At 51.2% G+C, this 26,544-nt stretch overlaps 1 protein-coding gene across 1 annotated transcript in view; it reads right to left on the bottom strand.

Annotated features, from left to right (window-relative positions):
- LOC147527060 (acrosin-like) overlaps nucleotides 1-18,183 on the bottom strand; it is a 57,632-nt gene extending 39,449 nt beyond the window's left edge. Inside the window, exons 1-6 of the mRNA XM_086626368.1 lie at nucleotides 18,121-18,183; nucleotides 13,345-16,303; nucleotides 12,844-13,044; nucleotides 12,239-12,504; nucleotides 11,824-11,969; nucleotides 11,137-11,360 (exon numbers count right to left, since the gene is read on the bottom strand). Coding sequence (XP_086482494.1) covers nucleotides 11,137-11,360; nucleotides 11,824-11,969; nucleotides 12,239-12,504; nucleotides 12,844-13,044; nucleotides 13,345-13,415 — 908 coding nt within the window. The 5' untranslated portion in view covers nucleotides 13,416-16,303; nucleotides 18,121-18,183. The remainder of the gene's footprint in view (nucleotides 1-11,136; nucleotides 11,361-11,823; nucleotides 11,970-12,238; nucleotides 12,505-12,843; nucleotides 13,045-13,344; nucleotides 16,304-18,120) is intronic.
- Between the last annotated feature and the right edge of the window lie 8,361 nt (nucleotides 18,184-26,544).

Below are 26,544 nucleotides of genomic sequence, written 5' to 3'. Positions count from 1 at the left end.
TTTGCCCCATCTTTTCAGTCTAGAGTTCCATCCCTGGAGCCCCGGGGGGTGTGCACGTACCTTCTAAATTCAGTTGCGGTTGTATCACATCAGGGTCACCAAATGTCGCTGTCATACCGAGGACGGAGAGAAGAATGACACAGAATTCAGGTCCAGGGGAAAATGCCAATGCCAACCTTTAATTAATTACAAATCCGTATATATAACATGGTTCACAACGATGGCCAAGGCTATTGGCCGCTTGACCATCCACCTCCCAGAGTGATTGGCTAAATGCTACGACACTCATTTCAAAACAATTCAATAGAATCTGGTTTGTGAGGTGAACTGAAATACAATGATTAAAAAAAAAAAAACAACTTAGTGGTGACTTAAAGCCATTTGTTCCCCGAATGAAAAGTGTGTATGTTAACACAAACAAGAAATCTGTGAGGCTGCTTTACATTGAATTTATGGATGTTGTTCTATCTTTGTACATGTTCATCAGTTCCACAGTATGGAGAGTCTGTCAAGTAAAAAAAAAAGAGAATTCTTGTTTACATACTGTATATTTAGAACTTTTTGTGATTTACTGTGGAAAAATAACAGGAATTGAGGGGAATGGGAGAATATTGTCCCCCAAAGTTCAGCTTACATCTTAAACAATGAGAGAGCAGCTTTGAAGTGATACACAGTTGCTATTTCCAGGAACCGAGTGCGTGGAAATGGATGTGTGAATGGGTAAGGCCTGCATCTGGCCTGATGGAACCTGCAATATCCCTGAAATGGGGAGGAGAGTGGCACAGAAGCACCACGGCTTGTCCCTGTTATCAGAGACAAAGAGGAAGATAACAGCACCACTGCTGTCAAGAAAAACAGATTGCAGTCGCCTCCTCAACCACAAAGGTGGGATCATGCCCTGAAGCTGAACTTTGCTCATTGTAATATGTATGACTAGAGTCACTCAAAGCTCCACCTAAAAGTAAAGAAATAGTATAAAATGGCTAAGGAAAAGAGGGATGTTAGGGGTGAAGACTTCCATCGAAATGTCTGGGATCAGTTGACAGGCTGGACCTCTCTTCCCCCCCACAATTGGGATGCCTATTGGATGAGAGCTCTGTGTTTTGCGCATTTACTTACTAACATTTTGCTAGCGATTTAGTGTTATCACTGATCAGTTGTAGTTTATATTGTTCTAAATCAAATCTGTTTTTGCAGTCAGTCCCTATCACCGGCTGTCTTTGAATCTGTATCCTGTCATGAGCATCAGTATTAAAATTTGTTGTTTTAATATAAGTTTCTGGAAACTTTAATGTAAGGGAGGATGACCCATTGTGCTGCCAGCGAGGTGCCTGAACAGGTCAGGTAAGCACCCTCCAACTTAGCAGGCTGCCCAGGGTAGGCAGGCGGGTCGGATACAAAGGTCTTGTCTTTCTTGGGAAACTGGTAGACTGGTCGAATTGCTCCTGACTTTTATTGAACTGACCTCTATTGGTCAGATACTGTGTTATTCCGTGACATTTCCGTATATGCATTTCTCAGAATAAGTATATTTTTGTTCTTTCTTGTCAACCTGAAGGTATGTACTAGTCTCAGATCTTATATTCATGTATCCATTCTAAAAGTAACCAAATTACTCACCACTTACAGATCAGGATGCATTCCACGCTTAAATACATGGCTGGGTTTTTTTTGCTTTGACTTTTAAATCCTGGGAGGTTGTAAGAAAATATAAATACAATTGATGCAGATCAGTGCCTGGAAAGAAACTTTTCTTAAATGGAGAAAATAGAAAGATAAAGAATTACTCATTAGGGAAATACTTGGTGCTTTCTAGAAACATGCAGGAAAAGCTTCATCTGCTTTCTCTCATATCATGTCAAAATGAGAAAGATGGAATTTCTATTCAGAAACTTTGATTTTTTGTGGTATGCATCTAGAAATAAGTTCAACCAAGGATGATGTGGCTGTAGAAGAGTCTGTGCTGCTGAAAACAGACATGTCGAGTGTGGCAGGCACTTGTGTGGCATATGGACGTGCCAGTTCCAAAGGGGTTCACTCTTGGATTAGCCAGTTACTTCTTTTCAGTACCTTGAAAGAAGTTCTTTGTGTACATAAGAATTTTTTGTGTGCAAGTAAGTGTCCTGGTTTTAGCTGGGACAGAGTTAGTTCTTTCTTTTTAGCAGCTAGAAGAGCTCCATGTTTTGGTTTTACTCAGAGGCTCACTCTGAGAAGAATGTTGATAGCAAGCTGATGTTTATAGTTGACCAAGGACTTTTCAGTGTGCCGGAGGGCAGAAGCACAGCAGGATAAGGGGGGAGCATAGCTGGGACAAGGGGGACACGATTTCCCTTGTGATTTGTGGTGGAACTGAAGATTGAGGGCCAAACTGGCCAATTAGTATTCCATATCATGCAGCATCATGTCCAGTATAAAAGTGAGGGGCAGCCGGACAGAAGGGCTTTTGCGCTTTGGCTCTTTCGCTGCTTTTGCTCTTTTGCGCTTGCTGCGCTTTTGCTCTATTGCCTTTTTTTCCCCTCTCTCTCCCAGTACTCCCACTCTCGGAGTACTCTCTCTCTCTCCTCCTCTCTATTTCGGGGCCTCGCGTTCGTCCGGGATTGCAGCTTCGGGACAAGACGGGCTTCGCATACGAGGAGGTGGTGAGCATCTACCCTGTGTATTAAATCATCTGTATTAAATTGTTCTTATCTCAACCCACGGGTTTCCCGTTTCTCCTTTAATTCTCTCCCTCATCCCTGGGGGTGGGGGAGGATGAGTGACCGGCTGTGTGGGGTTCAGTTGCTGGAGCGGCCTAGCCCATGACAGTAAGCTAAGTTTTTGATTGAACTGATCATTTTAACAGTAAACCTCACTTTATGGACTCTTAAAGTATTCTTTGTTCTCACTGAATTTCCTTTGTAAACAGAAAAAAAAAAGTAACTTTTTTATTTAAAAAAAAAGAAAAAGAAGAAAATGGTCGAATTAATACAAGGAAAGGTGCCATAATACTGTGATAAATGATTTAGCTCCAAACAGGATTTCAATTAAAGTTTGAAATTTATTAAATCAATAGAGGCAAGCAAACAGTGCTGGGTGCACCGGGAGTCTCTGCTCCACCAAGACGCACACCGTACAGTTCCTGTTTCTGGTTTGAATTCCTTTTACTCATACATATTCTTAATTATTTCTGAAAAAAGGTGGTCCTATTACAATGAGTTCCAAGAAGTCATTTCCATAGTCTCCACCCCTAACCCCCCCCCCCCCAGCAGCACGGGCGCAGTGTCTCCTGGTGGTCGTGAGCAGGGGCCTCAGGGATAAAGGCTATATGTCTTCCTCGCGATGACCTTTTCACCTCCCCGAAAACCAGTGAAGTCATCATGACTGTTCTTTGCAGAGTCATCAGGACCGTCCCTGTTCTTTATCTTGGCTCCTGCTTATCTTACACAAGGGTTGTGCAACTTACAGATATATGGCTTGAGCTGAGCTGACTTAAAAGTGGTTAAGCAAGATTAAGCGCGTACAGGCTCCTCTTGTCTAACACTTTGCAATTGGCACCAAAACAAAAACGTTAGGCGGCTTTTGCAAGAAGCGAGAACTATATACGTACCATCCTGCTTCCTCTAGGGCTGCGGTTATACAAGAACAAACAGAACGGTTAAAGGTTACATATACAGAGAAGGTCATATTTCACTATGCGGCCCTAACACTGTTTTATATTGACACGAACCAGGTGAACACATTTCACAATTCCCGCTTTCTTCTTTTATGGCATTGATTCGTGTTTTTGTTTCAAATCGTTTCAACACTTGCCGAATTGGTATTAGTTCTGGATCTTCCTTTGTGTTTATTACCATCAGGAAATGAGTCTTTTCTTTTCCTTGTTCTGGATCAACAGGTACTGCAGATATTTGCATTCCTTGTATAACCGAATGTATTAGTCTAGTAACACAAGGTATCAAACATGGAATTATTAACAATCTTCTAAATATTCCTAATACAACTATTCTAATTTTAGTAAACCAGTCCCCACTGAAAAAGCTTCCCCAAGACCCTAATCCTCCTAAATTGATTCCGTTCCAGGTTTGGACTGGGACATGTGCTGTTTTTTTTCATTTTTCTTATGAGTTCATTTATAGATTTTCCTTCATCATCAATTTTTAAACAACAATTACTAAGAATAAATTTTCTAAAAACATCTCCTTCTTGTGCTAGTAAATAATCCAAAGCTAAGCGATTTTGATATAAAGCACTTCTCATCTTGGTGTTTTGTTTTGCAATGAATCCAAGTGCATCTCCGGTTTTATTCACAACTATTTCCACTATAGCTTGTAATCTTATTATTCTATTAAGCATATATATTGGGTTAGGTTATGAATGCAGCTTCCTACTCTCTGACTCTTACAGTCATAGATAGTATGATAGACCAAGGTTTGGGAGCTTACTCGTCCCCTTCTGGTAGTGACCACACGTTGACTGCAGTTGTTTGCCACAGTCAGGGTCAAGAAACTCACCCCAAGTAGGACTAAAAGAGGTCCGGTAAGGACGATAGTGGTCGGCGGTCACAGCCGGAAGGTGTTGCAGCCCTTGGCAGACCTTTCAAGCCGCACCAGTGGTTCCCTATCCAGTCTTGCCCTCTTTTTTTAATTTCAAGGGGTGTTGGTTTTTTTTTTCTGAGTGCTCGTGGAGTTGCAAGGTTAGCTCTTTCCAATTCATAGAATCATAGAATCATAGAATCGTTAGGGCTGGAAGGGACCTTCAAAGGTCATCTAGTCCAACCCCCCTGCAAGGAACAGGGATATCTCCAACTAGATCAGGTTGCTCAGGGCCTCATCCAACCTGGCCTTGAACGTCTCCAGGGATGGAGCATCCACCACCTCTCTGGGCAACCTGTTCCAGTGTTCTACAACTCTCATGCTAAAAAATTTTTTCCTAATATCCAACCTGAATCTACCTCCCTCTATTTTAAAACCATTACCCCTTGTCCTATCACAACTGGCCCTCCTGAACAGCCCCTCCCCATCTTTCTTGTAGGCCCCCTTGAGGTACTGGAAGACCGCTATAAGGTCACCCCGGAGCCTCCTCTTCTCCAGGCTGAACAGCCCCAACTCTTTCAGCCTGTCCTCATAGGAAAGGTGCTCCAGCCCTCTTATCATCTTCGTGGCCCTCCTCTGGACCCTCTCCAACTGGTCCATGTCCTTCTTATGTTGGGGACTCCAGAACTGGACGCAATACTCCAGGTGAGGTCTCACGAGGGCAGAGTAGAGGGGGAGAATCACCTCCCTCGACCTGCTGGCCACGCTCCTCTTGATGCAGCCCAGGACGCGGTTGGCCTTCTGGGCCGCAAGAGCACATTGCCAGCTCATATTGAGCTTCTCGTCCACCAGTACTCCCAAGTCCTTCTCCTCAGGGCTGCTCACGATCCATTCTCCGCCCAGTCTGTATTTGTGCCTGGGATTGCCATGACCCAGATGTAGGACCTTGCACTTGGCCTGGTTAAACTTCATGAGGTTGGTACGGGCCCACCTCTCCAGCCTGTCGAGGTCCCTCTGGATGGCATCTCTCCCTTCCAGCGTGTCAACGGCACCACACAGCTTGGTGTCATCGGCGAACTTGCTGAGGGTGCACTCCATGCCACTGTCCACGTCACCGACAAAGATGTTGAAGAGGGCCGGGCCCAACACGGACCCCTGAGGGACGCCACTCGTGACCGGTCTCCACATGGACATCGAGCCGTTGACCACTACTCTCTGAGTACGGCCATTGAGCCAATTCCTTATCCACCGAGTGGTCCATCCATCAAACCCATGCCTCTCTAGTTTAGAGAGAAGAATGTCGTGCGGGACAGTGTCAAAAGCTTTGCACAAGTCCAGGTAGATGACATCCGTTGGTCGACCCTTGTCCACCGATGTTGTCACCCCATCATAAAAGGCCACCAAGTTGGTCAGGCACGATCTGCCTTTGGTGAAGCCATGTTGGCTGTCACCCACCACCTCCTTGCTCTCCATGTGCCTTAGCATGGTTCCCAGGAGAATCTGCTCCATGACCTTGCCAGGCACAGAGGTGAGGCTGATCGGCCTGTAGTTGCCCGGGTCCTCCTTGTTCCCCTTTGGTATGTTATATCTAAAATTTTCTGTTTATGTTGACTATAATAAAATTTAACCTACGGGAAATAATATAAGGGGGTGGTAGCTTTACAGCAAATATACCAAAAATCTAAATTGTTATGTAGATATCTTTCTTTAGAGCATTTAGCTCTGACAAACAAACAACACCGTTTACACAATGGACAGGAATTAGTGTCAGCTTCCCCCCCACCCTGCCCAGGGGCTTGTACCAATATAACCTCCCGCCAATACTAAACGTTCTTTGGTTTTTTTTTTTGTTTTTATTATTATTATTTTTATTTTCTTATTTATTTATTCTGCATAATTTTATAGGAGTTGTCATTATAAAATTCCCACAGTAACTTAGCTTATATTTCTCCGGTGGAGGTCTCTTTAAGTTCGTTGGATGGTTAGCTTAGTTCCTCCCAGTTCAGATATTATTTTCCACTTCTTTACTGGACTTTTTACTCGCGATGTGTGTCCATCCTTTTCAGCAGTTCTTACAGCTGTTTCTGTGGTTAATAAAACAAGAAAAGATCCTTCCCAGAGGGGAGATAGGGTTTTCTCTTTCTTTTATCAAAACCCTGGCTCCCGGTTTTAACTAATGAATTGCAAATAGCTGTCATTTTAATTTCTCTTAACTCTTTTAATTTCCTCAATTACATTATTTCCCAAGGGCATTGTGGGAGATGAGTGAGGACACCTGACACGATCAATGTGATCAAAGAAGTGAACCTTTATTTGCACACATTCAGCGTGCTTTATAGCTTTCTAAATGAGACTTGGCAATCTGTGATTGGCTATGATACAAACAATAGCCCAACCCTTAGTATGATTGGTTGAATCCTGAAAGCAATGTCGTCATGGTGTCAAATTCCCTTTCTGCATCCAGGCACGTGCTCTCAGGAAAGGCTGGATTGTTCACGTCTGTTGATTCACCTATCACCTGCACGTGATCGAGGAGCCGACAAGGAGGGGTGCTATGCTTGACCTTGTGCTCACCAACAGAGAGGGACTGGTGGGCAATGTGAAACTTAAGGACAGCCTTGGCTGCAGTGACCACGACACGGTGGAGTTCAAGATCCACAGGGCAGCAAGGAAACTATACAGCAAGCTCTGTACCCTAGACTTCAAGAGGGCAGACTTCAGCCTCTTCAAGGACCTGATGGGCAAAGTGCCGTGGGAGGCGGCCCTGGAGGGACGAGGGGCCCAGGAAAGTTGGTCCACATTCAAGGAGCACCTCCTCCAAGCTCAGCAGAGGTGCATCCCAATGAAGAACAAGTCAGGCAAAAAGACCAGGAAGCCCACGTGGATGAGCAAGGAGCTCCTGGACCAACTGAAAATGAAGAGGTTAGCCTATAGAGGGTGGAAGTGGAGACAGATAGCCTGGGAGGAATACAGAGAAGCTGTACGAGTGACCAGGGATCAGGTGAGCAAGGCTAAAGCCCTGAAGGAATTGAATTTGGCAAGGGATATAAAAAGCAATTAGAAAAGCTTCTATAGGTATGTAGGGGACAAAAGGAAGTTCAAGGAGAATGTAGGCCCCCTCCAGAAGGATACTGGTGCTCTGGTTACCCGGGACATAGAAAAGGCTGAGTTACTCAATGACTTTTTTGCCTCAGTCTTCACTGATAAAGCCTCTTGTCTTACCACCCAAGCTGTGGAAAGAACTAGCAGGGACTGTGAGGATGAACCACCGCCCACTGTACTTGAAGAGCAGGTTCGGGAACATCTGAGGAACTTGAAGGTGCACAAGTCCATGGGACCTGATGAGATCCATCCGCGGGTCCTGAAGGAACTGGCGGATGAAGTTGCCAAGCGACTGGCCATTGTATTCGAGAAGTCGTGGCGGTCTGGCGAGGTCCCCAACGACTGGAAGAGAGGGAACATAACCCCCATATTTAAAAAGGGGAACAAGGAGGACCCGGGCAACTACAGGCCGGTCAGCCTCACCTCTGTGCCTGGCAAGGTCCTGGAGCAGATTCTCCTGGGAACCATGCTAAGGCACATGGAGAGCAAGGAGGTGGTGGGTGACAGTCAACATGGCTTCACCAAAGGCAGATCGTGCCTGACCAACTTGGTGGCCTTTTATGATGGGGTGACAGCATCGGTGGACAAGGGTCGACCAACGGATATCATCTACCTGGACTTGTGCAAAGCTTTTGACACTGTCCCGCACGACATTCTTCTCTCTAAACTAGAGAGGCATGGGTTTGATGGATGGACCACTCGGTGGATAAGGAGTTGGCTCAATGGCCGCACTCAGAGAGTAGTGGTCAACGGCTCGATGTCCAAGTGGAGACCGGTCACGAGTGGCGTCCCTCAGGGGTCCGTGTTGGGCCCGGCCCTCTTCAACATTGTCGTGGGTTAGGCCGATACGGCAACTAAACCCACGCAGCTCTCCCAGTCCAGTAAAATGGAGAGGAGAGAAAAATGTAATAAAGGAGCTCAGGATCGAGACAGGAACAGAGGAGCACCCACCAATCACGGTCCCGGGTAAAAGAGGCTGTTTTCTTAAAGCAAAACTATTTATTAACAGCTACCTACAAAAGAGAAAAGCACACAAAAACGGTTACTTGGGAGGATAACAAGAAAACAAGGCCAGGTCTTAAAAAAACAACACCACCCCTCCCCCCCTTTGCCTCTTCTTCCCGACTCTACCTCCTCCCCCCAGCGGCGCAGGGGGGCACAGAATGGGGGAGTGCAGGTCAGTCCATTCCAAGTTGTTACTGCCGCTTCTCTTAAAGGAAAAGGAGTCCTTACACCATTGTCCCTTGCTCCAGTGGATCCCCTACTCACGGCGAAAGCGTGAATCCTGCCCGCTGGGGGGGCAAATCCTTACCCCATTGGATTTGCCCAAGTGCGGGCTTTACCAGTCCTGGACTTTTAAGGAGCTGTAGCCACTCGCTCTGGCGTGGGTCATCATACAAACTTTAAATGCGCTCCGGCGTGGGTCGTCATGTCGACCTTAAATGCGTCTCCATAGGGACTTTAAATGCATAAATGCGTAAATGCGAAATGCGTAAATGCGTCTCTTTCTGGGGAGGTGAAAAAGTCATCACGAGGAAGACATACAGCCTTCATCCCTGAGACCCCTACTCACGACCACCAGGAGACACTGGGTTTGATGGATGGACCACTCGGTGGATAAGGAGTTGGCTCAATGGCCGCACTCAGAGAGTAGTGGTCAACGGCTTGATGTCCAAGTGGAGACCGGTCACGAGTGGCGTCCCTCAGGGGTCTGTGTTGGGCCCGGCCCTCTTCAACATCTTTGTCGGTGACGTGGACAGTGGCATGGAGTGCACCCTCAGCAAGTTCGCCGATGACACCAAGCTGTGTGGTGCCGTCGACACGCTGGAAGGGAGGGATGCCATCCAGAGGGACCTCGACAGGCTGGAGAGGTGGGCTCGTGTCAACCTCATGAAGTTCAACCAGGCCAAATGCAAGGTCCTACATCTGGGTCGTGGCAATCCCAGGCACAAATACAGACTGGGCGGAGAATGGATCGAGAGCAGCCCTGAGGAGAAGGACTTGGGAGTACTGATGGACGAGAAGCTCAATATGAGCCGGCAATGTGCTCTTGCGGCCCAGAAGGCCAACCGCATCCTGGGCTGCATCAAGAGGAGTGTGGCCAGCAGGTCGAGAGAGGTGATTTTCCCCCTCTACTCCGCCCTCGTGAGACCTCACCTGGAGTACTACGTCCAGTTCTGGAGCCCCCAACATAAGAAGGACATGGACCGGTTGGAGAGGGTCCAGAGGAGGGCCACGAAGATGATAAGAGGGCTGGAGCACCTTTCCTATGAGGACAGGCTGAAAGAGTTGGGGCTGTTCAGCCTGGAGAAGAGGAGGCTCCGGGGTGACCTTACAGCGGTCTTCCAGTACCTCAAGGGGGCCTACAAGAAAGATGGGGCGAGGCTGTTCAGGAGGGCCTGTTGTGATAGGACAAGGGGTAATGGTTTTAAAATACAGGGAGATAGATTCAGATTGGATATTAGGAAAAAATTTTTTACCATGAGAGTTGTAGAACACTGGAACAGGTTGCCCAGAGAGGTGGTGGATGCTCCCTCCTCATCTTCCCTGACTCCTTTTGATCCCTCCTTCTCCGCATTTTCCATGTTAATACATCCCCCCTCACATTCCCTGACTCCTCCCTCTCTCTACCCGTCTCCTCCCAAACAAGGGACCTACCTCGCTTATTTTTGCCCCCTTGCTCCCAGGTTTGTCCAGCCTGGGAACAGACTGGGGGGTTCAAGTGCTGGTAGCCAAGCCACCTGGGACTTCCCTGGCATTACTGATGCGGTTTCCTAGGCACTGCTGTCCCTGCCACATTCCTCTCCCCTAAATGACCCCAACTCTTCCTTCAACCACCTGGGAAGTGTGACCACCTCTCGCATCAATGCCCCTTAACTCTCCGTTGGATCTGGCTGTTCCTTATGGCACTGTAACTCCTGCCAGCTTCTCACTCTCTTTCCTATGCCCAGCAATTTCTCTTGTCGTGCTCGAGAGTTTCCCACGGTCTGTTCCGTGAGCTCAGCCCGGCCCTAATCATCAGCTTGTCTCCCTTAGTGCGTACCCCCAAGCTTGTCTGCTTTCACATGTTTTTTTCCCATCCTCTTCCTAGTCTCAGTGTGCCAGCCTTCTCCATCTCACCGTGGCTCTGAGCACCCTCCTATCTCACCGGGCGCTTTCAGCCCTTTGGAGTGACTCTTGCCCTTTGTGCCCCACCTGCAGCCTCATCCTGCAGGTGCCGGCCGTGGCAGTCCTTGCCTCCCCCAGGAGACTGAACTGGACAGAAGTGAGGTTTGCTGTGAGAAGCGGCAACTTTATTTCAAGAAGAAAGTCCCCTTCAGCATTTGTGTGCCTCAGAGGGGAGTGGGCAGGACAGAGCAGGGCTTTGCCACCGAGGCTGACTTTGGATAGGCAAGAAGCACGTGGCGGTGGTACCCTGAAACCTGCGGTGGATCCTCCTCATCCTGCTGCTCATTTTTCTCCCCGTATGAACTGCAGGAGCTGCTGCAGTAGGTTAAAAAATTGCACGTAAAATGAGCAGGGCCTCTGCATAGGGGTGGAGGTGAAGACTGGCTGTGGCGTTGGAGTAGCTGTTACTGCTGGGTGCAGTGCCATCTGTCCCAGGATCCAGTCATAAAAGTGCTGGGTAGAGGTGTAGACTCCGGGCCGTCTGGCTCTTGCACAGCCTCTCCCCCAGCTGGTCACGCCAACGAGCCAGAAGTGGTCGGCACTCCGGTCTTTGCAGATGAGAGGACCACCGCTGTCACCCTGCAGCAGAGGAGAGAGGAGTGAGGTGGTGGTGGTGGTGGCCACCATCAGCACTAGGGTTGGCTGTCTTCTCTCCCCAGCACCTGCCAGTGCTGCATTCAGTGTCCAGAAAGGCTCTGCTCGGGTGCTGGAGCCTACGGAACCTTGTCTGGGAGGGGGTGGTGGGTCTGTAAGGTAGGGCTGTCTGCCCTCCCTGCACGGCGATCCGGGATGTGTGGAAGAGGGATGTTCCAGGATTGGGTTCTGGAACTGTGGACTGCCCCGAGCAGCACCGGGCTTTCTGGGACAAGGGGGGAGCACTGGGCAAGGACCTGCAGCTGGAGAAGGGGAGGTGAGCCCCAGAGCCGTGAGGACCCCGTGGTGGGAGGGTGACTTGCCAGGCAGAGCACGTGCCGGGGTACGTGTGGGCTGGGACAGGGCTGCCGGTGCTGCTGCTGGGGCTTGGCTTGTGGCACGCTCCTACCTGGCAGGTGTCGATGCCGCCCTTCGCGTAGCCAGCACACAGGTTGTGGCTGTGGATGGCCCCTCTGTACCACTGGCTGCTGTTACAGAGCTTGGCATCGATGAGGCCGACCTTGGCTTCTTGCAGGACATCAGTTGATCCTCCAGCTGTGAGCACAGAAAGGAATTAGCACCCAGCAGCTCGTTGCCAGTTCTCCCCTGTCCCGGTGAACCCTTTCCCCAGGGACTGGCTTTGCATCCCGAAGGCACTGTCCCGGGTTTTCTCTTGCTTTGGGGAATGGCTCAGGCCCATCTCTCCAGAGGCGTACGTTCCCCGAGTCTGCCTCTGGCTTTCACCTTTGTGGTCAGGAAGCCCAACCCGTCTGCCCAGCGTGTCAAGCTTGCGCTCAGGACACGAGCGCTTTTGGGGAACTCACATCTCGCAGTCGTGGCTCCCCAACCACTGACATAGCAGGTGTTCAGCTGGGAGACCCTCAGCGAGGCATCGGGTACGCAGGCGAGCTGGACGTAGTAGCCGCACTGCACGGGCTGGTCCAGCTCCAGCAGCGCGATGTCGTTGCCCTCCGTGACGTTGCTGTAGTCTTCGTGCACCAGCAGCCGCTTGATGTGGCGCACTTGGGTCTCGGGGCCTGGCTGAGTCAAGCGGGTGGCCCCGACCACCACGCGCCACATTGTGATGTGCCTGGAAGGCGGATGGAGAGAGAGGTCAGAGGGAGCGGGGCCACGTGCTGCAGCAGCCCAGCAGTTCCCTGTCTTCTGCTTCCCGCGGGAGAGAGGAAAGCAGCGCACAGAGGCTGCGACTGCCCTCACACGCCTGAGGCACAAGGGCTGTGGAGCTGGAGGCATCTAGGAAGCCATGGCAAGAGCCCAGCCTTCTCCTGAGCCATGTCTCAGCCGGGCTCAGGAGTGCCCAGGCACTGAGTGCACCGCAAGGAAAGGGGATGGGAGGAGCACGTGGTGCTGCGGACAGGGCACCTGCTCTACTGTGGTGGGGCTACGCCTGTTCCCTGGTCCTCCTTACCTGGCCTCGATGAAGCAGTGGGCTGCCGTGAGGACCCACTGTGAGCTGATGAGGGACCCTCCGCATATGTGCCCCGTGCCAATTTTTGAAGGGTCCTGGATGCTGACAATCCAGGGCCAAGCCCCTGCCTGGGCATCTCTGCCACCCACCACACGCGACGTGCCGGAGCGATAGTCCATGGGCCGGAGCCCGCAGGTCGTTCTGTAACAGAAGCTTGTTACTGCCCTGCTCCGCGGCTTGCTGCTGCTCAGGCTGAAGGTCAGCCGTCTCCCTCCCCACCAGGCGTTGCAGGGACAGCTGGAACCCCGTGGGATGTGCGTCCGTCCGCCCCTGTTCCTGCTTTAGCCCCGCAGAGTAGCTGTGCCAGCGGCCTGGGTGCAGGCCGAGGCTCCCAGGCGGGGCTCGGCAAGCCGTGGCGTGGCCATGGGGGACATGCGGGCCCCCTCCAGTGAGCCCCAGAAGGGTTGCCCAAGCTCCCTGCCAGAGCCTCGGGCCACTTACCCGCAGGTGTCCCACGCGCCATGTGCGGGCCAGCACAGGGCCAGCAGGACGAGGACGAGGAGCAGTTTCATGCTGCCAGCACCACGTGTCAGCTACAAGAACTGATGGCAAGTCACCACCAGCGCAGCAGCCGACGTAGTGCCTGCCATGCTCACCTTGCCCAGGGTGCCCTTGGCCCGCAGGCTGTGATGTCATAGAGCCGCTGGTTCCGTCGATTCCACAGGAGCAGAGGGCTCCTGGGGGGAGGGGCAGGAAGGCAACATGAGGGTTCCAAGCAGGATGGGAGGCCGAAGGTGGGATCAGACACCCCATGAACGTGCTGTGCTCGCGACTCTCGGGAGTGACGTGTGTGTGTGTATAGCCACGAGAAAGGAGAACAGGAGGCTCTCCTGGCCCTGCAGTGCCGTGCCGAGCTTGGGTCCCTGCGGTCTGCCAAGGTCAGGTCTTCTCCTTCCCAGCACGCGCAGAGCAGGCAGGTCAGGATGGTCACAGCCAAGAGCAGACGAGCCATGGGCAGTCGAGCGGAGCCCCAGCTAAGGGGCGCGGGGCACTCTATTTTCTGCATGGAGCTCTCCATGCCCATGGCTCCCATGTGCAGTTGGGTGCCAATACCCCACAGGGCACCCAGTGCTGCCCCACACCCTAACACCTGCCCAGCACCGCAGCTGACGTGGGGTTCAGTAGCTGTTTCTCTCCACAGGTGCCACTCTGAAGCTTCAGGAACCCAACATGAGCACCAGAAGCTGCCCCGTGTGTCCGGACAGCCGTCCTGCTCACCCCAGCACCTTGCACAGATAGACCAGACACCAGCAGCCACTGCCTGACCATTCATTGCTGAGTAACAGCACAGCAATAAATTCAGAGCAGTAGCACAATTGTCCATGTCGTAACACCAGCAAGCTCAGGAATTCACCAATTCTGGGCTGAACTTTGTATCAGGGCACAAAGGGACAAGGACGCCTGCGGTGTCAGCAAGCAGGAAGCTGTGTGTGAGACCCATGCACGATCAAAAGGAGGGTTTGGGCCATAAAAAGGAGGGTTTGGACAGTCCAGATGCAGTTTGGATCCCTGAAACAACTGGCTGGATCCTAAAAATGCCACTTTGGAGCCTGCAAATGAGGCTTCGGAAACTAAAAATGCAGCTTTGGTCTCTAAAAATGAGTCTTTGCAAACTACAGCTGAGCCTCTGGACCATTAAATGAGACTTTAGAGCTTAAAATGAGGTTTTCTGCCAGAAATGTGAGGGTTTAGACCCTAAAAATGAACGTGTTTGTCCTTAAAAATAGGCTATGAGTAATAGAAGACAGATTTGGACCCTATAAATAAGGTTTAGATGCTAACAGTGAGGCTTTGGACCTTCCAAATCCAACTTTGGGCCTTAAAATTAATGCTCTGGGCTCTTAAAATGAGTCTTCACACTTTAAAAGGGGGATTTGGAACTTGTAAATGAGCGTTTGTTCCCTGAAAATGAGGCTTCGGGCCCTAAAAGAGGGGTTTGGACCATAGAAATGAGAGTTTGGACTCAAAAAAGGAAACCGCGGGCTCTAAAAAAAGGCTATGGGTAATAAAAGAACTGTTTGGACCCTAAAAATGAGGATTTTAGCCCTAAACGTGAGGCTTTAGGCACTAAAAAGTGTGGGCACAGTGCTACAAATGATGCTTTGGACCCTGAAAATGAGGGAAACCTATTGGTTCCTCCACGGCCCCAAAGAACTGAATCTTTGGACCCAAACATGGGGCTCTGGGCACTACAATTGAGGCTCAGAGCTGCAACAAAGGGGTTTGGGCCTTAGGAAGAGGCCTTGGGACCTGGAAATGGATCTTTGGAAATGAAATTGAGGCTTTGGACCCTGAAGTCAGGTGAAGTTCGGTCTGTACCTTCCAGTGATGCTTCGGTAACAAAAAGTACGGCTTTGCACCCAAAAATGGGTCTTTGACGGCTCAAAACAAGGCTGTAAGCCCTCCGAATTTCAGCTCAAAGTGAGGTTTTCGTTCTGGAAAATGAGGCTTTGGAAACCAAAAGAGAGGGTTTGAGCCCAAAAATGAGCCTTTGGAACCTATAAATCGTGCTTTGACCTCTACAGCCATTGGGGCTCTGGACCCTCAACATCAGACATGGCGCCTGAAAAATGATGCTCTGAGCCCTTCAGAGGAGTCTGTGAAGCTCAAAAGCAGCGCTTCGAACTTACAAATGAGGGTTTGACCCTAAAAAGGAGGGTTAGACCCCTAAAAAGGATGTTTTCAACCCTAGAATCAAAGCTGTGGACTCAAAAATGGGGCTTTGAGCCCCTAAAGTGGGTTTGGACCATAAAAACAAGGCTTTGGAGCATCAAAAGAGGCTTTGATCCCTAAAAGTGCAGTTTTGGGACATAAAAAGGTGGGTTTGGCCCCCTAAAATGAGGGTTTGGATCCTAAGATGAGTGTTTGGAGCTTAAAAATGAGGCTTTGGGCCTTAAAACGAGCATTCAGTCCATAAAAGGAGGGGCTGGCTCCTAAAAATGAGACTTTGGGCCCCAAAAAAGACAATTTGCCACAGCAATCAGTTTTGCGCCCTAAAGCTGAGACTTTGGATGCTAGAAAGCAAGAGCTGCAGCCTAAAGGTCCAGGACATTAAATCCCTAAAAATGAGATCCCTGCTCCTGCTCCCGCAGCACCCCCGGCCCTGGTGCCCCGGTGCTGCCGTCGTCCCTTGACACTGAGGAGCTTCAGCCCCACAATGCTGTGACCACCCCCCTGCCATGACACACGTGTTCTTCCTCACCAGGCTCCTGCCGCTGTGCTGCGTCCATCTGTCTGTGCACAGCCGTCGGCAGCATCAGCTGCGGGTGCGACTGGTCACTGGCTGCACCACCTTCTACCTCCAGCTCCTGGCGTCGCCTCCACACCGTCATCGTCTCTTCACCTGCTGGATCCAGCTCCTCTTCCTCCTCTGGGGTGATGGGGGACCCCCGGGACGCCCCTGGCGACAGGGCGAAGCTGTGAGAGGTGGTGCCCTCACCTCAGCGGGGTCAGGACCCCCCTTTTACCTCAATCCAAGAGCTCCCTCCCCCCAAATTTACCTCAGCCTAGGACCCCCCTGCTTAAAAGTTACCTCAGCACTTTGCCTCTCTGTGAAATATGTTCATTTGATTCGTGTCAATATGGGACAATGGATGTGCAAATAGGTGGCAAGGAGTAGGGTGTGCTGATTCAAGATAAGTGATTGTCTTAGTTTAAGATCTCTGTGAAATGCAAAAACATAAACCTGCAAAATGCCTCATGATGCTACTAACCAGGAGCCCCAATTGTGAAATGTGTTCACCTGATACACGGCAATATAAAACAATGTTAGGGCCGCAAGGTGAAATATGACCTTCTCTGTATATGTAACCTTTAACCATTCTGTTCGTTCTTGTATAACCGCAGCCCTAGAGAAAGCAGAATGGTCAAAACCCACCTAACGTTTTGGTTGTTTTTTTTTTTTTTTTTCTCTTCTTCTTTTGCTTTACTGCCAGTTGCAAGGTGTTAGACAAGAAGGGCCTGGGGGCCTGTACGCGCTTAATCTCTAATCTCGCTTAACCACTTTTGAGTTAGCTTGCTTAAGTCATGTATCTGTAAGTTGCATAACCCTTGTGTAAGATAAGCAGGAGCCAAGATGAAGAACAAGGACGATCCCGATGACTTCGCAGGGCACAGTCATGATGACTTGGCTAGTTTTCTGGGGAGGTGAAAAAGTCATCACGAGGAAGACATACAGCCTTCATCCCTGAGACCCCTACTCATGACCACCAGGAGACACTGCGCACGCGCAACTGGGGGGGGGTTAGGGGTGGAGACTATGGAGATGACTTCTCTGAGCCCATTGTAATAAGACCACCTTTTCTCGGAAATAATTAAGAATATGTATTAGTAAAAGGAATTCAAACCAGAAATAAGAACTATATGGTGTGCGTCTTGGTGGAGCAGAGACTCCCGGCGCACCCAGCGCTGTTTGCTTGCTTTTATTCGCCCAATAAATTGTAAACTTTAATTGGAGTTCTGTTTGGGACTCACTCATTTATCACACTCTCCAAATTACCTCAGCAGTGCCAGATCCTCCCCATTTACCTCCACCCAAGACCCCTCCCCCCTCAATTCACCTCAGCTTTGGACCCCAAATCACCTCAGGGGGGTCAGACCCTCCCCCTTTACCTCAGATTTGACCTCTCTCAATTCACCCCAGCCCAGACCCCCCCATAAATCACCTCAGCGGGGTCAGGGTCCCCCTTAATTAACCTCAGCCCAAGACCCCCCCATTTACCTCATCCCAGGACCCCCCCCTTAAAGTTCCTTCAGCTTTGCCCCCTCAGCGCAGTCAGACCCCCCCTTTTACCTCAGCTTTGCCCCCCACAAGTCACCTAAGACCAGCTTCCCCCATAAATCATCCCAGCGGTGCCAGGCTCCCCCCCATTTACCTCAGCTTTGACCCTCCACCCCCCAAATCACCCCAGCCCAGGACCTCCCTAATTTACCTCAAAGAGGTCAGCCCCCCTCCTCCCCCGCCTCCCTCAACTCACCTCAGCTTTGCCCCCCCAAATCACCTCAGCGGGGTCAGACCCGCCCCCTTTTACCTCAGCTTTGCCCCCCCAAATCACCCCAGCCCAGGACCGCCCCCCTTCAGTTTACCGCAGCTCTGCCCCCCCCCCCCATTACCTTCCCCCGCGCCGCGATCCAGGAATCAGCCCGGCCCTCCCCCCCGCCCTTATTTCCTCTCCCGCTTCCTCCCATCCCCCCCGCCGCAATTCCCTTCTCTGGTACCTGCGGCGGGGTCGTGCAGGGGGGAGGGCGCAGGTCCGGGCGGGGGCGGGAGCGGGACCGGGAGCGGGACCGGGAGCGGGACCGGGAGCGGGACCGGGAGCGGGACCGGGACCGGCGCTGGCAGCTCCGCGGGCTCCGGCCGCTGCTCGAACAAAGGAGCAGCGCCACGCGCCCGGCGCGTCCCCGGCCCCGCCCCCCGCCGTGATGCAACGCGCCTCCCCCGCCCCGGCACGAGGCGGGACACGCCCCTCGGGGTGGCTCCGCCCCATCCCCACGGGAACGCTCCGCCCACGGCGGCGGCAAAGGGAGCGCGATGGGGGTGGGGCAGGACTGGGACTGGGATTGGGATTGGGATGGGACTGGAATGGGGATGGGATGGAACAGGATTGGATAGGACTGGGACTGGGACGGGACTAAGATTGGGAATGGGATTGGGAGTGGAATGGGACTGGGACAGGACTGGGGATGGGACTGGGGATGGGACTGGGATTGGGATGGGAATGGGATGAGAATGGAACTGCGAATGAGACTGGGATGAGAATGAGAATGGGATTGGGATGGGACTGGGAATAGGATTGAGATGGGACTGGGATTGGGAATGGGACTGGGACAGGGCTGGGGCTGGGATGGGAATGAGACTGGGATAGGGAATGGGAGTGGGGATGGGGCTGGGATTGGGCTGGGAATGAGACTGGGAGTGGGACTGGGGCTGGGATTGGGACTGGGATTGGGCTGGGGCTGGGAATGAGACTGGGATTGGGAATGGGAGTGGGGATGGGACTGCGATTGGGGCTGGGATTGGGATTGGGCTGGGGCTGGGAATGAGACTGGGATTGGGAATGGGAGTGAGGCTGGGATTGGGATGGGGCTGGGGCTGGAGCTGGGAATGAGACTGGGATTGGGAATGGGAGTGGGGCTGGAGCTGGGAATGAGACTGGGATAGGGAATGGGAGTGGGGATGGGGCTGGGATTGGGACTGGGATTGGGCTTGGAATGAGACTGGGATTGGGAGTGGGGCTGGGATTGGGACTGGGATTGGGCTGGGGCTGAGAATGAGACTGGGATTGGGAATGGGAGTGGGGCTGGGGCTGGGATTGGGATTGGGATTGGGATTGGGCTGGGGCTGGGGCTGGGAATGAGACTGGGATAGGGAATGGGAGTGGGGATGGGACTGGGATTGTGATGGGGCTGGGGCTGGGAATGAGACTGGGATTGGAGTGGGGCTGGGGCTGGGATTGGGACTGGGATTGGGCTGGGGCTGGGAATGAGACTGGGATTGGGAATGGGAGTGGGGCTGGGGCTGGGATTGGGACTGGGATTGGTCTGGAAATGAGACTGGGATTGGGAATGGGAGTGGGGATGGGACTGCGATTGGGGCTGGGATTGGGCTGGGACTGGGGGGGTCAGCGGGACAACACAGGCTGCTGGCCCCTCCCCGGCCATCTCCCCCGTGCCTGCCCCACGACCACAGCCAATAACAGAACCCCCGACCCCGTGCCAGCCAATGAGAACCACAACAGCTCAACCGCGGGGGGGGCGGGGGCGTGGCTCCACCCAGCCCCGCCCCGGGGGCGGCGCGGGGCAGCACATGCGCTCAGCGTGAAACACCCCCCAGGGGGCGGGGCCACGTGCCCGGTAAAGCCCCTCCCTTTTTTCCCCATCCTGCATCTCTGCTGTTACGCATTCCCCCCTCATCTTCCCTGACTCCTTCTGATCCCTCCTTCTCCGCATTTTCCGCAGGTTATCCATGAGTGCGAAACGGCAGCCAAGCGGTTGAAACCTCTTTGGTATGGAGGGCGTTGGTTGAAATACCAATATGGAGAGGCTTGGCAAATTGACTATGTCACACTTCCACAAACTTGCAGTGGCAAGCGTTACGTGCTCACAATGGTGGAAGCAGCCACTGGATGGCTGGAAACCTATGCTGTGCCCCATGCCACCGCCGGAACACTATCTTGGACCTTGAAAAGCAAGTCTTGTGGCGGCATGGCACCCCAGAAAGAACTGAGTCAGACAAGGGGACTCATTTCCGTAACAATCTTATAGACACCTGGGCCAAAGAGCATGGCATCGAGTGGGTATATCACATCCCCTGTCACGCACCAGCTTCTGGGAGGATTGAACGGTATAACGGACTGCTAAAAACCACACTGAAAGCAATGGGCAATGGAACTTTTAAAAACTGGGATACTCGTCTAGTAAAGGCCATTTGGCTAGTTAACATCACAGGATCTGCCAGTCGAGCTGGTCCTGCCCAATCAGAACTTTTACGTACTGTAGAAGGGGATAAAGTCCCTGTAGTGCACAGGAGGAATATACTCGGGAAGACAGTTTGGGTTATTCCTGCCTCGGGTAAAGGTAAACCCGCTCGTGGGATTGCTTTTGCTCATGGACCTGGGTGCACTTGGTGGGTGATGCAGAAGGACGGGGAAGTCCAATGTGTACCTCAAGGGGATTTGATGTTGGGTGAAAACAAACGATAAATGATTTGAATTGTGTGATATTAATTGCTGAATAACCCTGTCCCTGCATACCATCATCGCTATGGTTGTCACATTGTACTAATGCCATTATATTAAGAATCGTCCAGCTTAATGCAGAATGAACTTCGACAGAACCAGAACTGATTCCAAACACCCAGCAACTTCCTTGAGATCAACATCTTCAACCTGCAGACGGCGGCCGGATACACCAACTACGAGCTGCAGACACTGCAGATGCCACACGCAACAAAGACTGCATGTCGTCTGTTCTACCGACTGAGCGAATTCCACGTCATCTTTCCTGCCCTGAGAGACTGCTACAGCAGATGAAGACACATTTTGGAGGGATGACCCATGGACTAAGGGAATGGTATATATATATAAGGTTTGAACACGACGTGCATGATATGGAATAAGGAGTGGATACTGTCCTGGTTTTAGCTGGGACAGAGCTAGCTCTTCTTTTTAGCAGCCAGAAGAGCTCCATGTTTTGGTTTTACTCAGAGGCTCGCTCTGAGAAGAATGTTGATAGCAAGCTGATGTTTGTGGTTGGAAGTGAGACTTCAAGGACTTTTCAGTGTGCCGTGTTCTGGCCGGAGTGCGGAAGCACGGCGGGATAAGGGGGGAACATAGCCAGGACAAGGGGGCCACGATTCCCCTTGTGATTTGTGGTGGAACTTGGAACTGAGGGCTGGACTGGCCAATAAGGTATTCCACATCATGCAGTGTCATGCCAAGTATAAAGGTGGGGGGGAGCCGGACAGAAGGGCTTTTTGTGCTTTTGCCCTTTTGCTGCTTTTGCTCTTTTGCGCTTCTTCGCTTCTGCTCTTTGCCCTTTTTTCTTTTCCAGTATTCCCACTCTTGGAGTACTCTCTCTCTCTCTCTCTCTCTTTTGGGGCCTCATGTTCGTCCAGGATTGCAGCTTTGGGACGAGACGGGCTGCGGATAAGAGGGGGTGGTGAGCATCTACACTGTGTATTAAATCATCCATATTGAATAGTTTTTATCTCAATCCACGGGTCTCCCGTTTCTCCTTTAATTCTCTCCCTCATCCCTGGGACATGGGGGAGGGTGAGTGAGCGACTGTGTAGGGTTTGGTTGCTGGAGCGGCCTAACCCACGACAACCCTAGACCCAAAAGAGAGGAGCAGAGGAGAGAACTGAGCATGCAAAATAATTTACATGTAAAGTGAGAGAAAATGAACCAATCGTTTAAGAGAATAACAATGACTATGTAAACATGTTATGATCTCAATGTATAACTAGTTTTCTGTCCAGGGGCCAGGTGTGCATGCAGGGAGGAGACATTCCTCATGTACCCGGCACTGCAATGAAGAATGTTGCTTCCTAAAACTCCAGAATGAGTCTTGGAAAGTTCCATTTCTTTTCAGGTGTCAGCTACTTCCTTTTGGATGCATCCTTCAGCTTTTCTGCCTCAGCTGGCTGCCTCAAGACATCCCAACACAGAATGGTACATGTGAAAATGTTGTGAACAGCACTTTCAGATCGTAACATTTTGGGTTACAAAGTTTGCCTGCCTTAGAGAATGTCTTTGACTCTTAAGGAAAAAGGCAATGTCTAAATAAGGTTTGTTCATTTTTATTTGGAATACAGCTTTTCAGTGCTGTCTTCAGGTAGCAAATTTTTGTGGTTTTCCTTTTTTTTTTTTTTTTAATTTCCACACATTTTTCTGGTTTAAACACTAAATCTTCATGCCACTTATTTCTTTCTTAATCCAGAAAGAGTTTGACTTTAGTTAATTCACCTGCTAGTTACTCAGATTTTCCTAATTCGAAAAGAATTTAACTGGAGCTGAAAGACAGAGATCATTGGAATTGTCTGGTTTCAAGCAAAGCAAAACATCTTTCTCCCAAGCTGGAGTATTGTAAATATCTTCTCATCATTAGGCACCATTGCGTTCCTGAATACTTTTTTTCCTAATGAATAAGCCAGAAGCGAATTAGGATAACTCCTCTGGGAAATGATGGCATTTGTCCTTTTCCCGTGTCTGTAAGGACAGCCTGAAATGTCTATAAGGACAGCCTGAAAAGCCTCACAGCCTTAGCAGGGACTGTGGGGATGAACCACCGCCCACTGTACTTGAAGAGCAGGTTCGGGAACATCTGAGGAACTTGAAGGTGCACAAGTCCATGGGACCTGATGAGATCCATCCGCGGGTCCTGAAGGAACTGGCGGATGAAGTTGCCAAGCGACTGGCCATTGTATTCGAGAAGTCGTGGCGGTCTGGCGAGGTCCCCGACGACTGGAAGAGAGGGAACATAACCCCCATATTTAAAAAGGGGAACAAGGAGGACCCGGGCAACTACAGGCCGGTCAGCCTCACCTCTGTGCCTGGCAAGGTCCTGGAGCAGATTCTCCTGGGAACCATGCTAAGGCACATGGAGAGCAAGGAGGTGGTGGGTGACAGTCAACATGGCTTCACCAAAGGCAGATCGTGCCTGACCAACTTGGTGGCCTTTTATGATGGGGTGACAGCATCGGTGGACAAGGGTCGACCAACGGATATCATCTACCTGGACTTGTGCAAAGCTTTTGACACTGTCCCGCACGACATTCTTCTCTCTAAACTAGAGAGGCATGGGTTTGATGGATGGACCACTCGGTGGATAAGGAGTTGGCTCAATGGCCGCACTCAGAGAGTAGTGGTCAACGGCTCGATGTCCAAGTGGAGACCGGTCACGAGTGGCGTCCCTCAGGGGTCCGTGTTGGGCCCGGCCCTCTTCAACATTGTCGTGGGTTAGGCCGATACGGCAACTAAACCCACGCAGCTCTCCCAGTCCAGTAAAATGGAGAGGAGAGAAAAATGTAATAAAGGAGCTCAGGATCGAGACAGGAACAGAGGAGCACCCACCAACCACGGTCCCGGGCAAAAGAGGCTGTTTTCTTAAAGCAAAACTATTTATTAACAGCTACCTACAAAAGAGAAAAGCACACAAAAACGGTTACTTGGGAGGATAACAAGAAAACAAGGCCAGGTCTTAAAAAAACACCACCACCCCTCCCCCCCTTTGCCTCTTCTTCCCGACTCTACCTCCTCCCCCCAGCGGCGCAGGGGGGCACAGAATGGGGGAGTGCAGGTCAGTCCATTCCAAGTTGTTACTGCCGCTTCTCTTAAAGGAAAAGGAGTCCTTACACCATTGTCCCTTGCTCCAGTGGATCCCCTACTCACGGCGAAAGCGTGAATCCTGCCCGCTGGGGGGGCAAATCCTTACCCCATTGGATTTGCCCAAGTGCGGGCTTTACCAGTCCTGGACTTTTAAGGAGCTGTAGCCACTCGCTCTGGCGTGGGTCATCATACAAACTTTAAATGCGCTCCGGCGTGGGTCGTCATGTCGACCTTAAATGCGTCTCCATAGGGACTTTAAATGCATAAATGCGTAAATGCGAAATGCGTAAATGCGTCTCTTTCTGGGGAGGTGAAAAAGTCATCACGAGGAAGACATACAGCCTTCATCCCTGAGACCCCTACTCACGACCACCAGGAGACACTGGGTTTGATGGATGGACCACTCGGTGGATAAGGAGTTGGCTCAATGGCCGCACTCAGAGAGTAGTGGTCAACGGCTTGATGTCCAAGTGGAGACCGGTCACGAGTGGCGTCCCTCAGGGGTCTGTGTTGGGCCCGGCCCTCTTCAACATCTTTGTCGGTGACGTGGACAGTGGCATGGAGTGCACCCTCAGCAAGTTCGCCGATGACACCAAGCTGTGTGGTGCCGTCGACACGCTGGAAGGGAGGGATGCCATCCAGAGGGACCTCGACAGGCTGGAGAGGTGGGCTCGTGTCAACCTCATGAAGTTCAACCAGGCCAAATGCAAGGTCCTACATCTGGGTCGTGGCAATCCCAGGCACAAATACAGACTGGGCGGAGAATGGATCGAGAGCAGCCCTGAGGAGAAGGACTTGGGAGTACTGATGGACGAGAAGCTCAATATGAGCCGGCAATGTGCTCTTGCGGCCCAGAAGGCCAACCGCATCCTGGGCTGCATCAAGAGGAGTGTGGCCAGCAGGTCGAGAGAGGTGATTCTCCCCCTCTACTCCGCCCTCGTGAGACCTCACCTGGAGTACTACGTCCAGTTCTGGAGCCCCCAACATAAGAAGGACATGGACCGGTTGGAGAGGGTCCAGAGGAGGGCCACGAAGATGATAAGAGGGCTGGAGCACCTTTCCTATGAGGACAGGCTGAAAGAGTTGGGGCTCTTCAGCCTGGAGAAGAGGAGGCTCCGGGGTGACCTTACAGCGGTCTTCCAGTACCTCAAGGGGGCCTACAAGAAAGATGGGGCGAGGCTGTTCAGGAGGGCCTGTTGTGATAGGACAAGGGGTAATGGTTTTAAAATACAGGGAGATAGATTCAGATTGGATATTAGGAAAAAATTTTTTACCATGAGAGTTGTAGAACACTGGAACAGGTTGCCCAGAGAGGTGGTGGATGCTCCATCCCTGGAGACGTTCAAGGCCAGGTTGGACGCGGCCCTGAGCAACCTGATCTAGTTGGAGATATCCCTGTTCCTTGCAGGGGGGGTTGGACTAGATGACCTTTGAAGGTCCCTTCCAGCCCTAACCATTCTATGATTCTATGATTCTATGAAATCTGCTGAGAGAGGCTTTAAAGATATTCCCTGGGTGAAAAGTTTCCCCTTTTCCGAACATAATGGTAATAATTTTCCACAACATTCATTCATTTACTCTCTTTCCTTTCTGCTTCCTTCTTTCACTCTTGGATTGCATGAATCACCTTCACCACCGAGCTACCTGTGAGCCCTTTCTTTTCTCCCTAAACCTTATGTATTGTTAAAAAGGTCGTTATCTCTTACAAAGATGACTTTCTATCTTGAGGAATTTGTTCATCCTATCATCATTGTCTGGTCCTCAGACCTTATCTGCTGAGACTTGCTCCAAGCATTACTATCAATGTCAATAATTCCTTTAACTTCTCTGTGTTCTCACACCTATGAATGCCTGACTCCTCGCCATGTTTCTAGGAAATTCTAACTATGGCCTCGAGCAACTGTTCATGACCATCCAAAAACTTTCCCATTCACTTCCAGGCTGGGATTCCTTTTACCCTCGTGTAGAAACATTTCCTTTTCCTCACATCCCATGTTCCTGTTTATTACAGCTTTTCATTCTGTGACTTTTTTCCCCGTCCTGCATCTCTGCTGTTACGCATTCCACCTAAATAAAGTCATCCCCCCTCATCTTCCCTGACTCCTTTTGATCCCTCCTTCTCCGCATTTCCATGTTAATACATCCCCCCTCACATTCCCTGACTCCTCCCTCTCTCTACCCGTCTCCTCCCAAACAAGGGACCTACCTCGCTTATTTTTGCCCCCTTGCTCCCAGGTTTGTCCAGCCTGGGAACAGACTGGGGGGTTCAAGTGCTGGTAGCCAAGCCACCTGGGACTTCCCTGGCATTACTGATGCGGTTTCCTAGGCACTGCTGTCCCTGCCACATTCCTCTCCCCTAAATGACCCCAACTCTTCCTTCAACCACCTGGGAAGTGTGGACCACCTCTCGCATCAATGCCCCTTAACTCTCCGTTGGATCTGGCTGTTCCTTATGGCACTGTAACTCCTGCCAGCTTCTCACTCTCTTTCCTATGCCCAGCAATTTCTCTTGTCGTGCTCGAGAGTTTCCCACGGTCTGTTCCGTGAGCTCAGCCCGGCCCTAATCATCAGCTTGTCTCCCTTAGTGCGTACCCCCAAGCTTGTCTGCTTTCACATGTTTTTTTCCCATCCTCTTCCTAGTCTCAGTGTGCCAGCCTTCTCCATCTCACCGTGGCTCTGAGCACCCTCCTATCTCACCGGGCGCTTTCAGCCCTTTGGAGTGACTCTTGCCCTTTGTGCCCCACCTGCAGCCTCATCCTGCAGGTGCCGGCCGTGGCAGTCCTTGCCTCCCCCAGGAGACTGAACTGGACAGAAG

Source organism: Tauraco erythrolophus, chromosome 25 (genome assembly GCF_009769465.1).
Source record: "Tauraco erythrolophus isolate bTauEry1 chromosome 25, bTauEry1.pri, whole genome shotgun sequence".
Lineage (NCBI taxonomy): Eukaryota > Metazoa > Chordata > Aves > Musophagiformes > Musophagidae > Tauraco > Tauraco erythrolophus.
The sequence above is the reverse complement of the archived record's forward strand: the minus strand, read 5'-3'. Positions and strand labels throughout refer to the sequence as shown.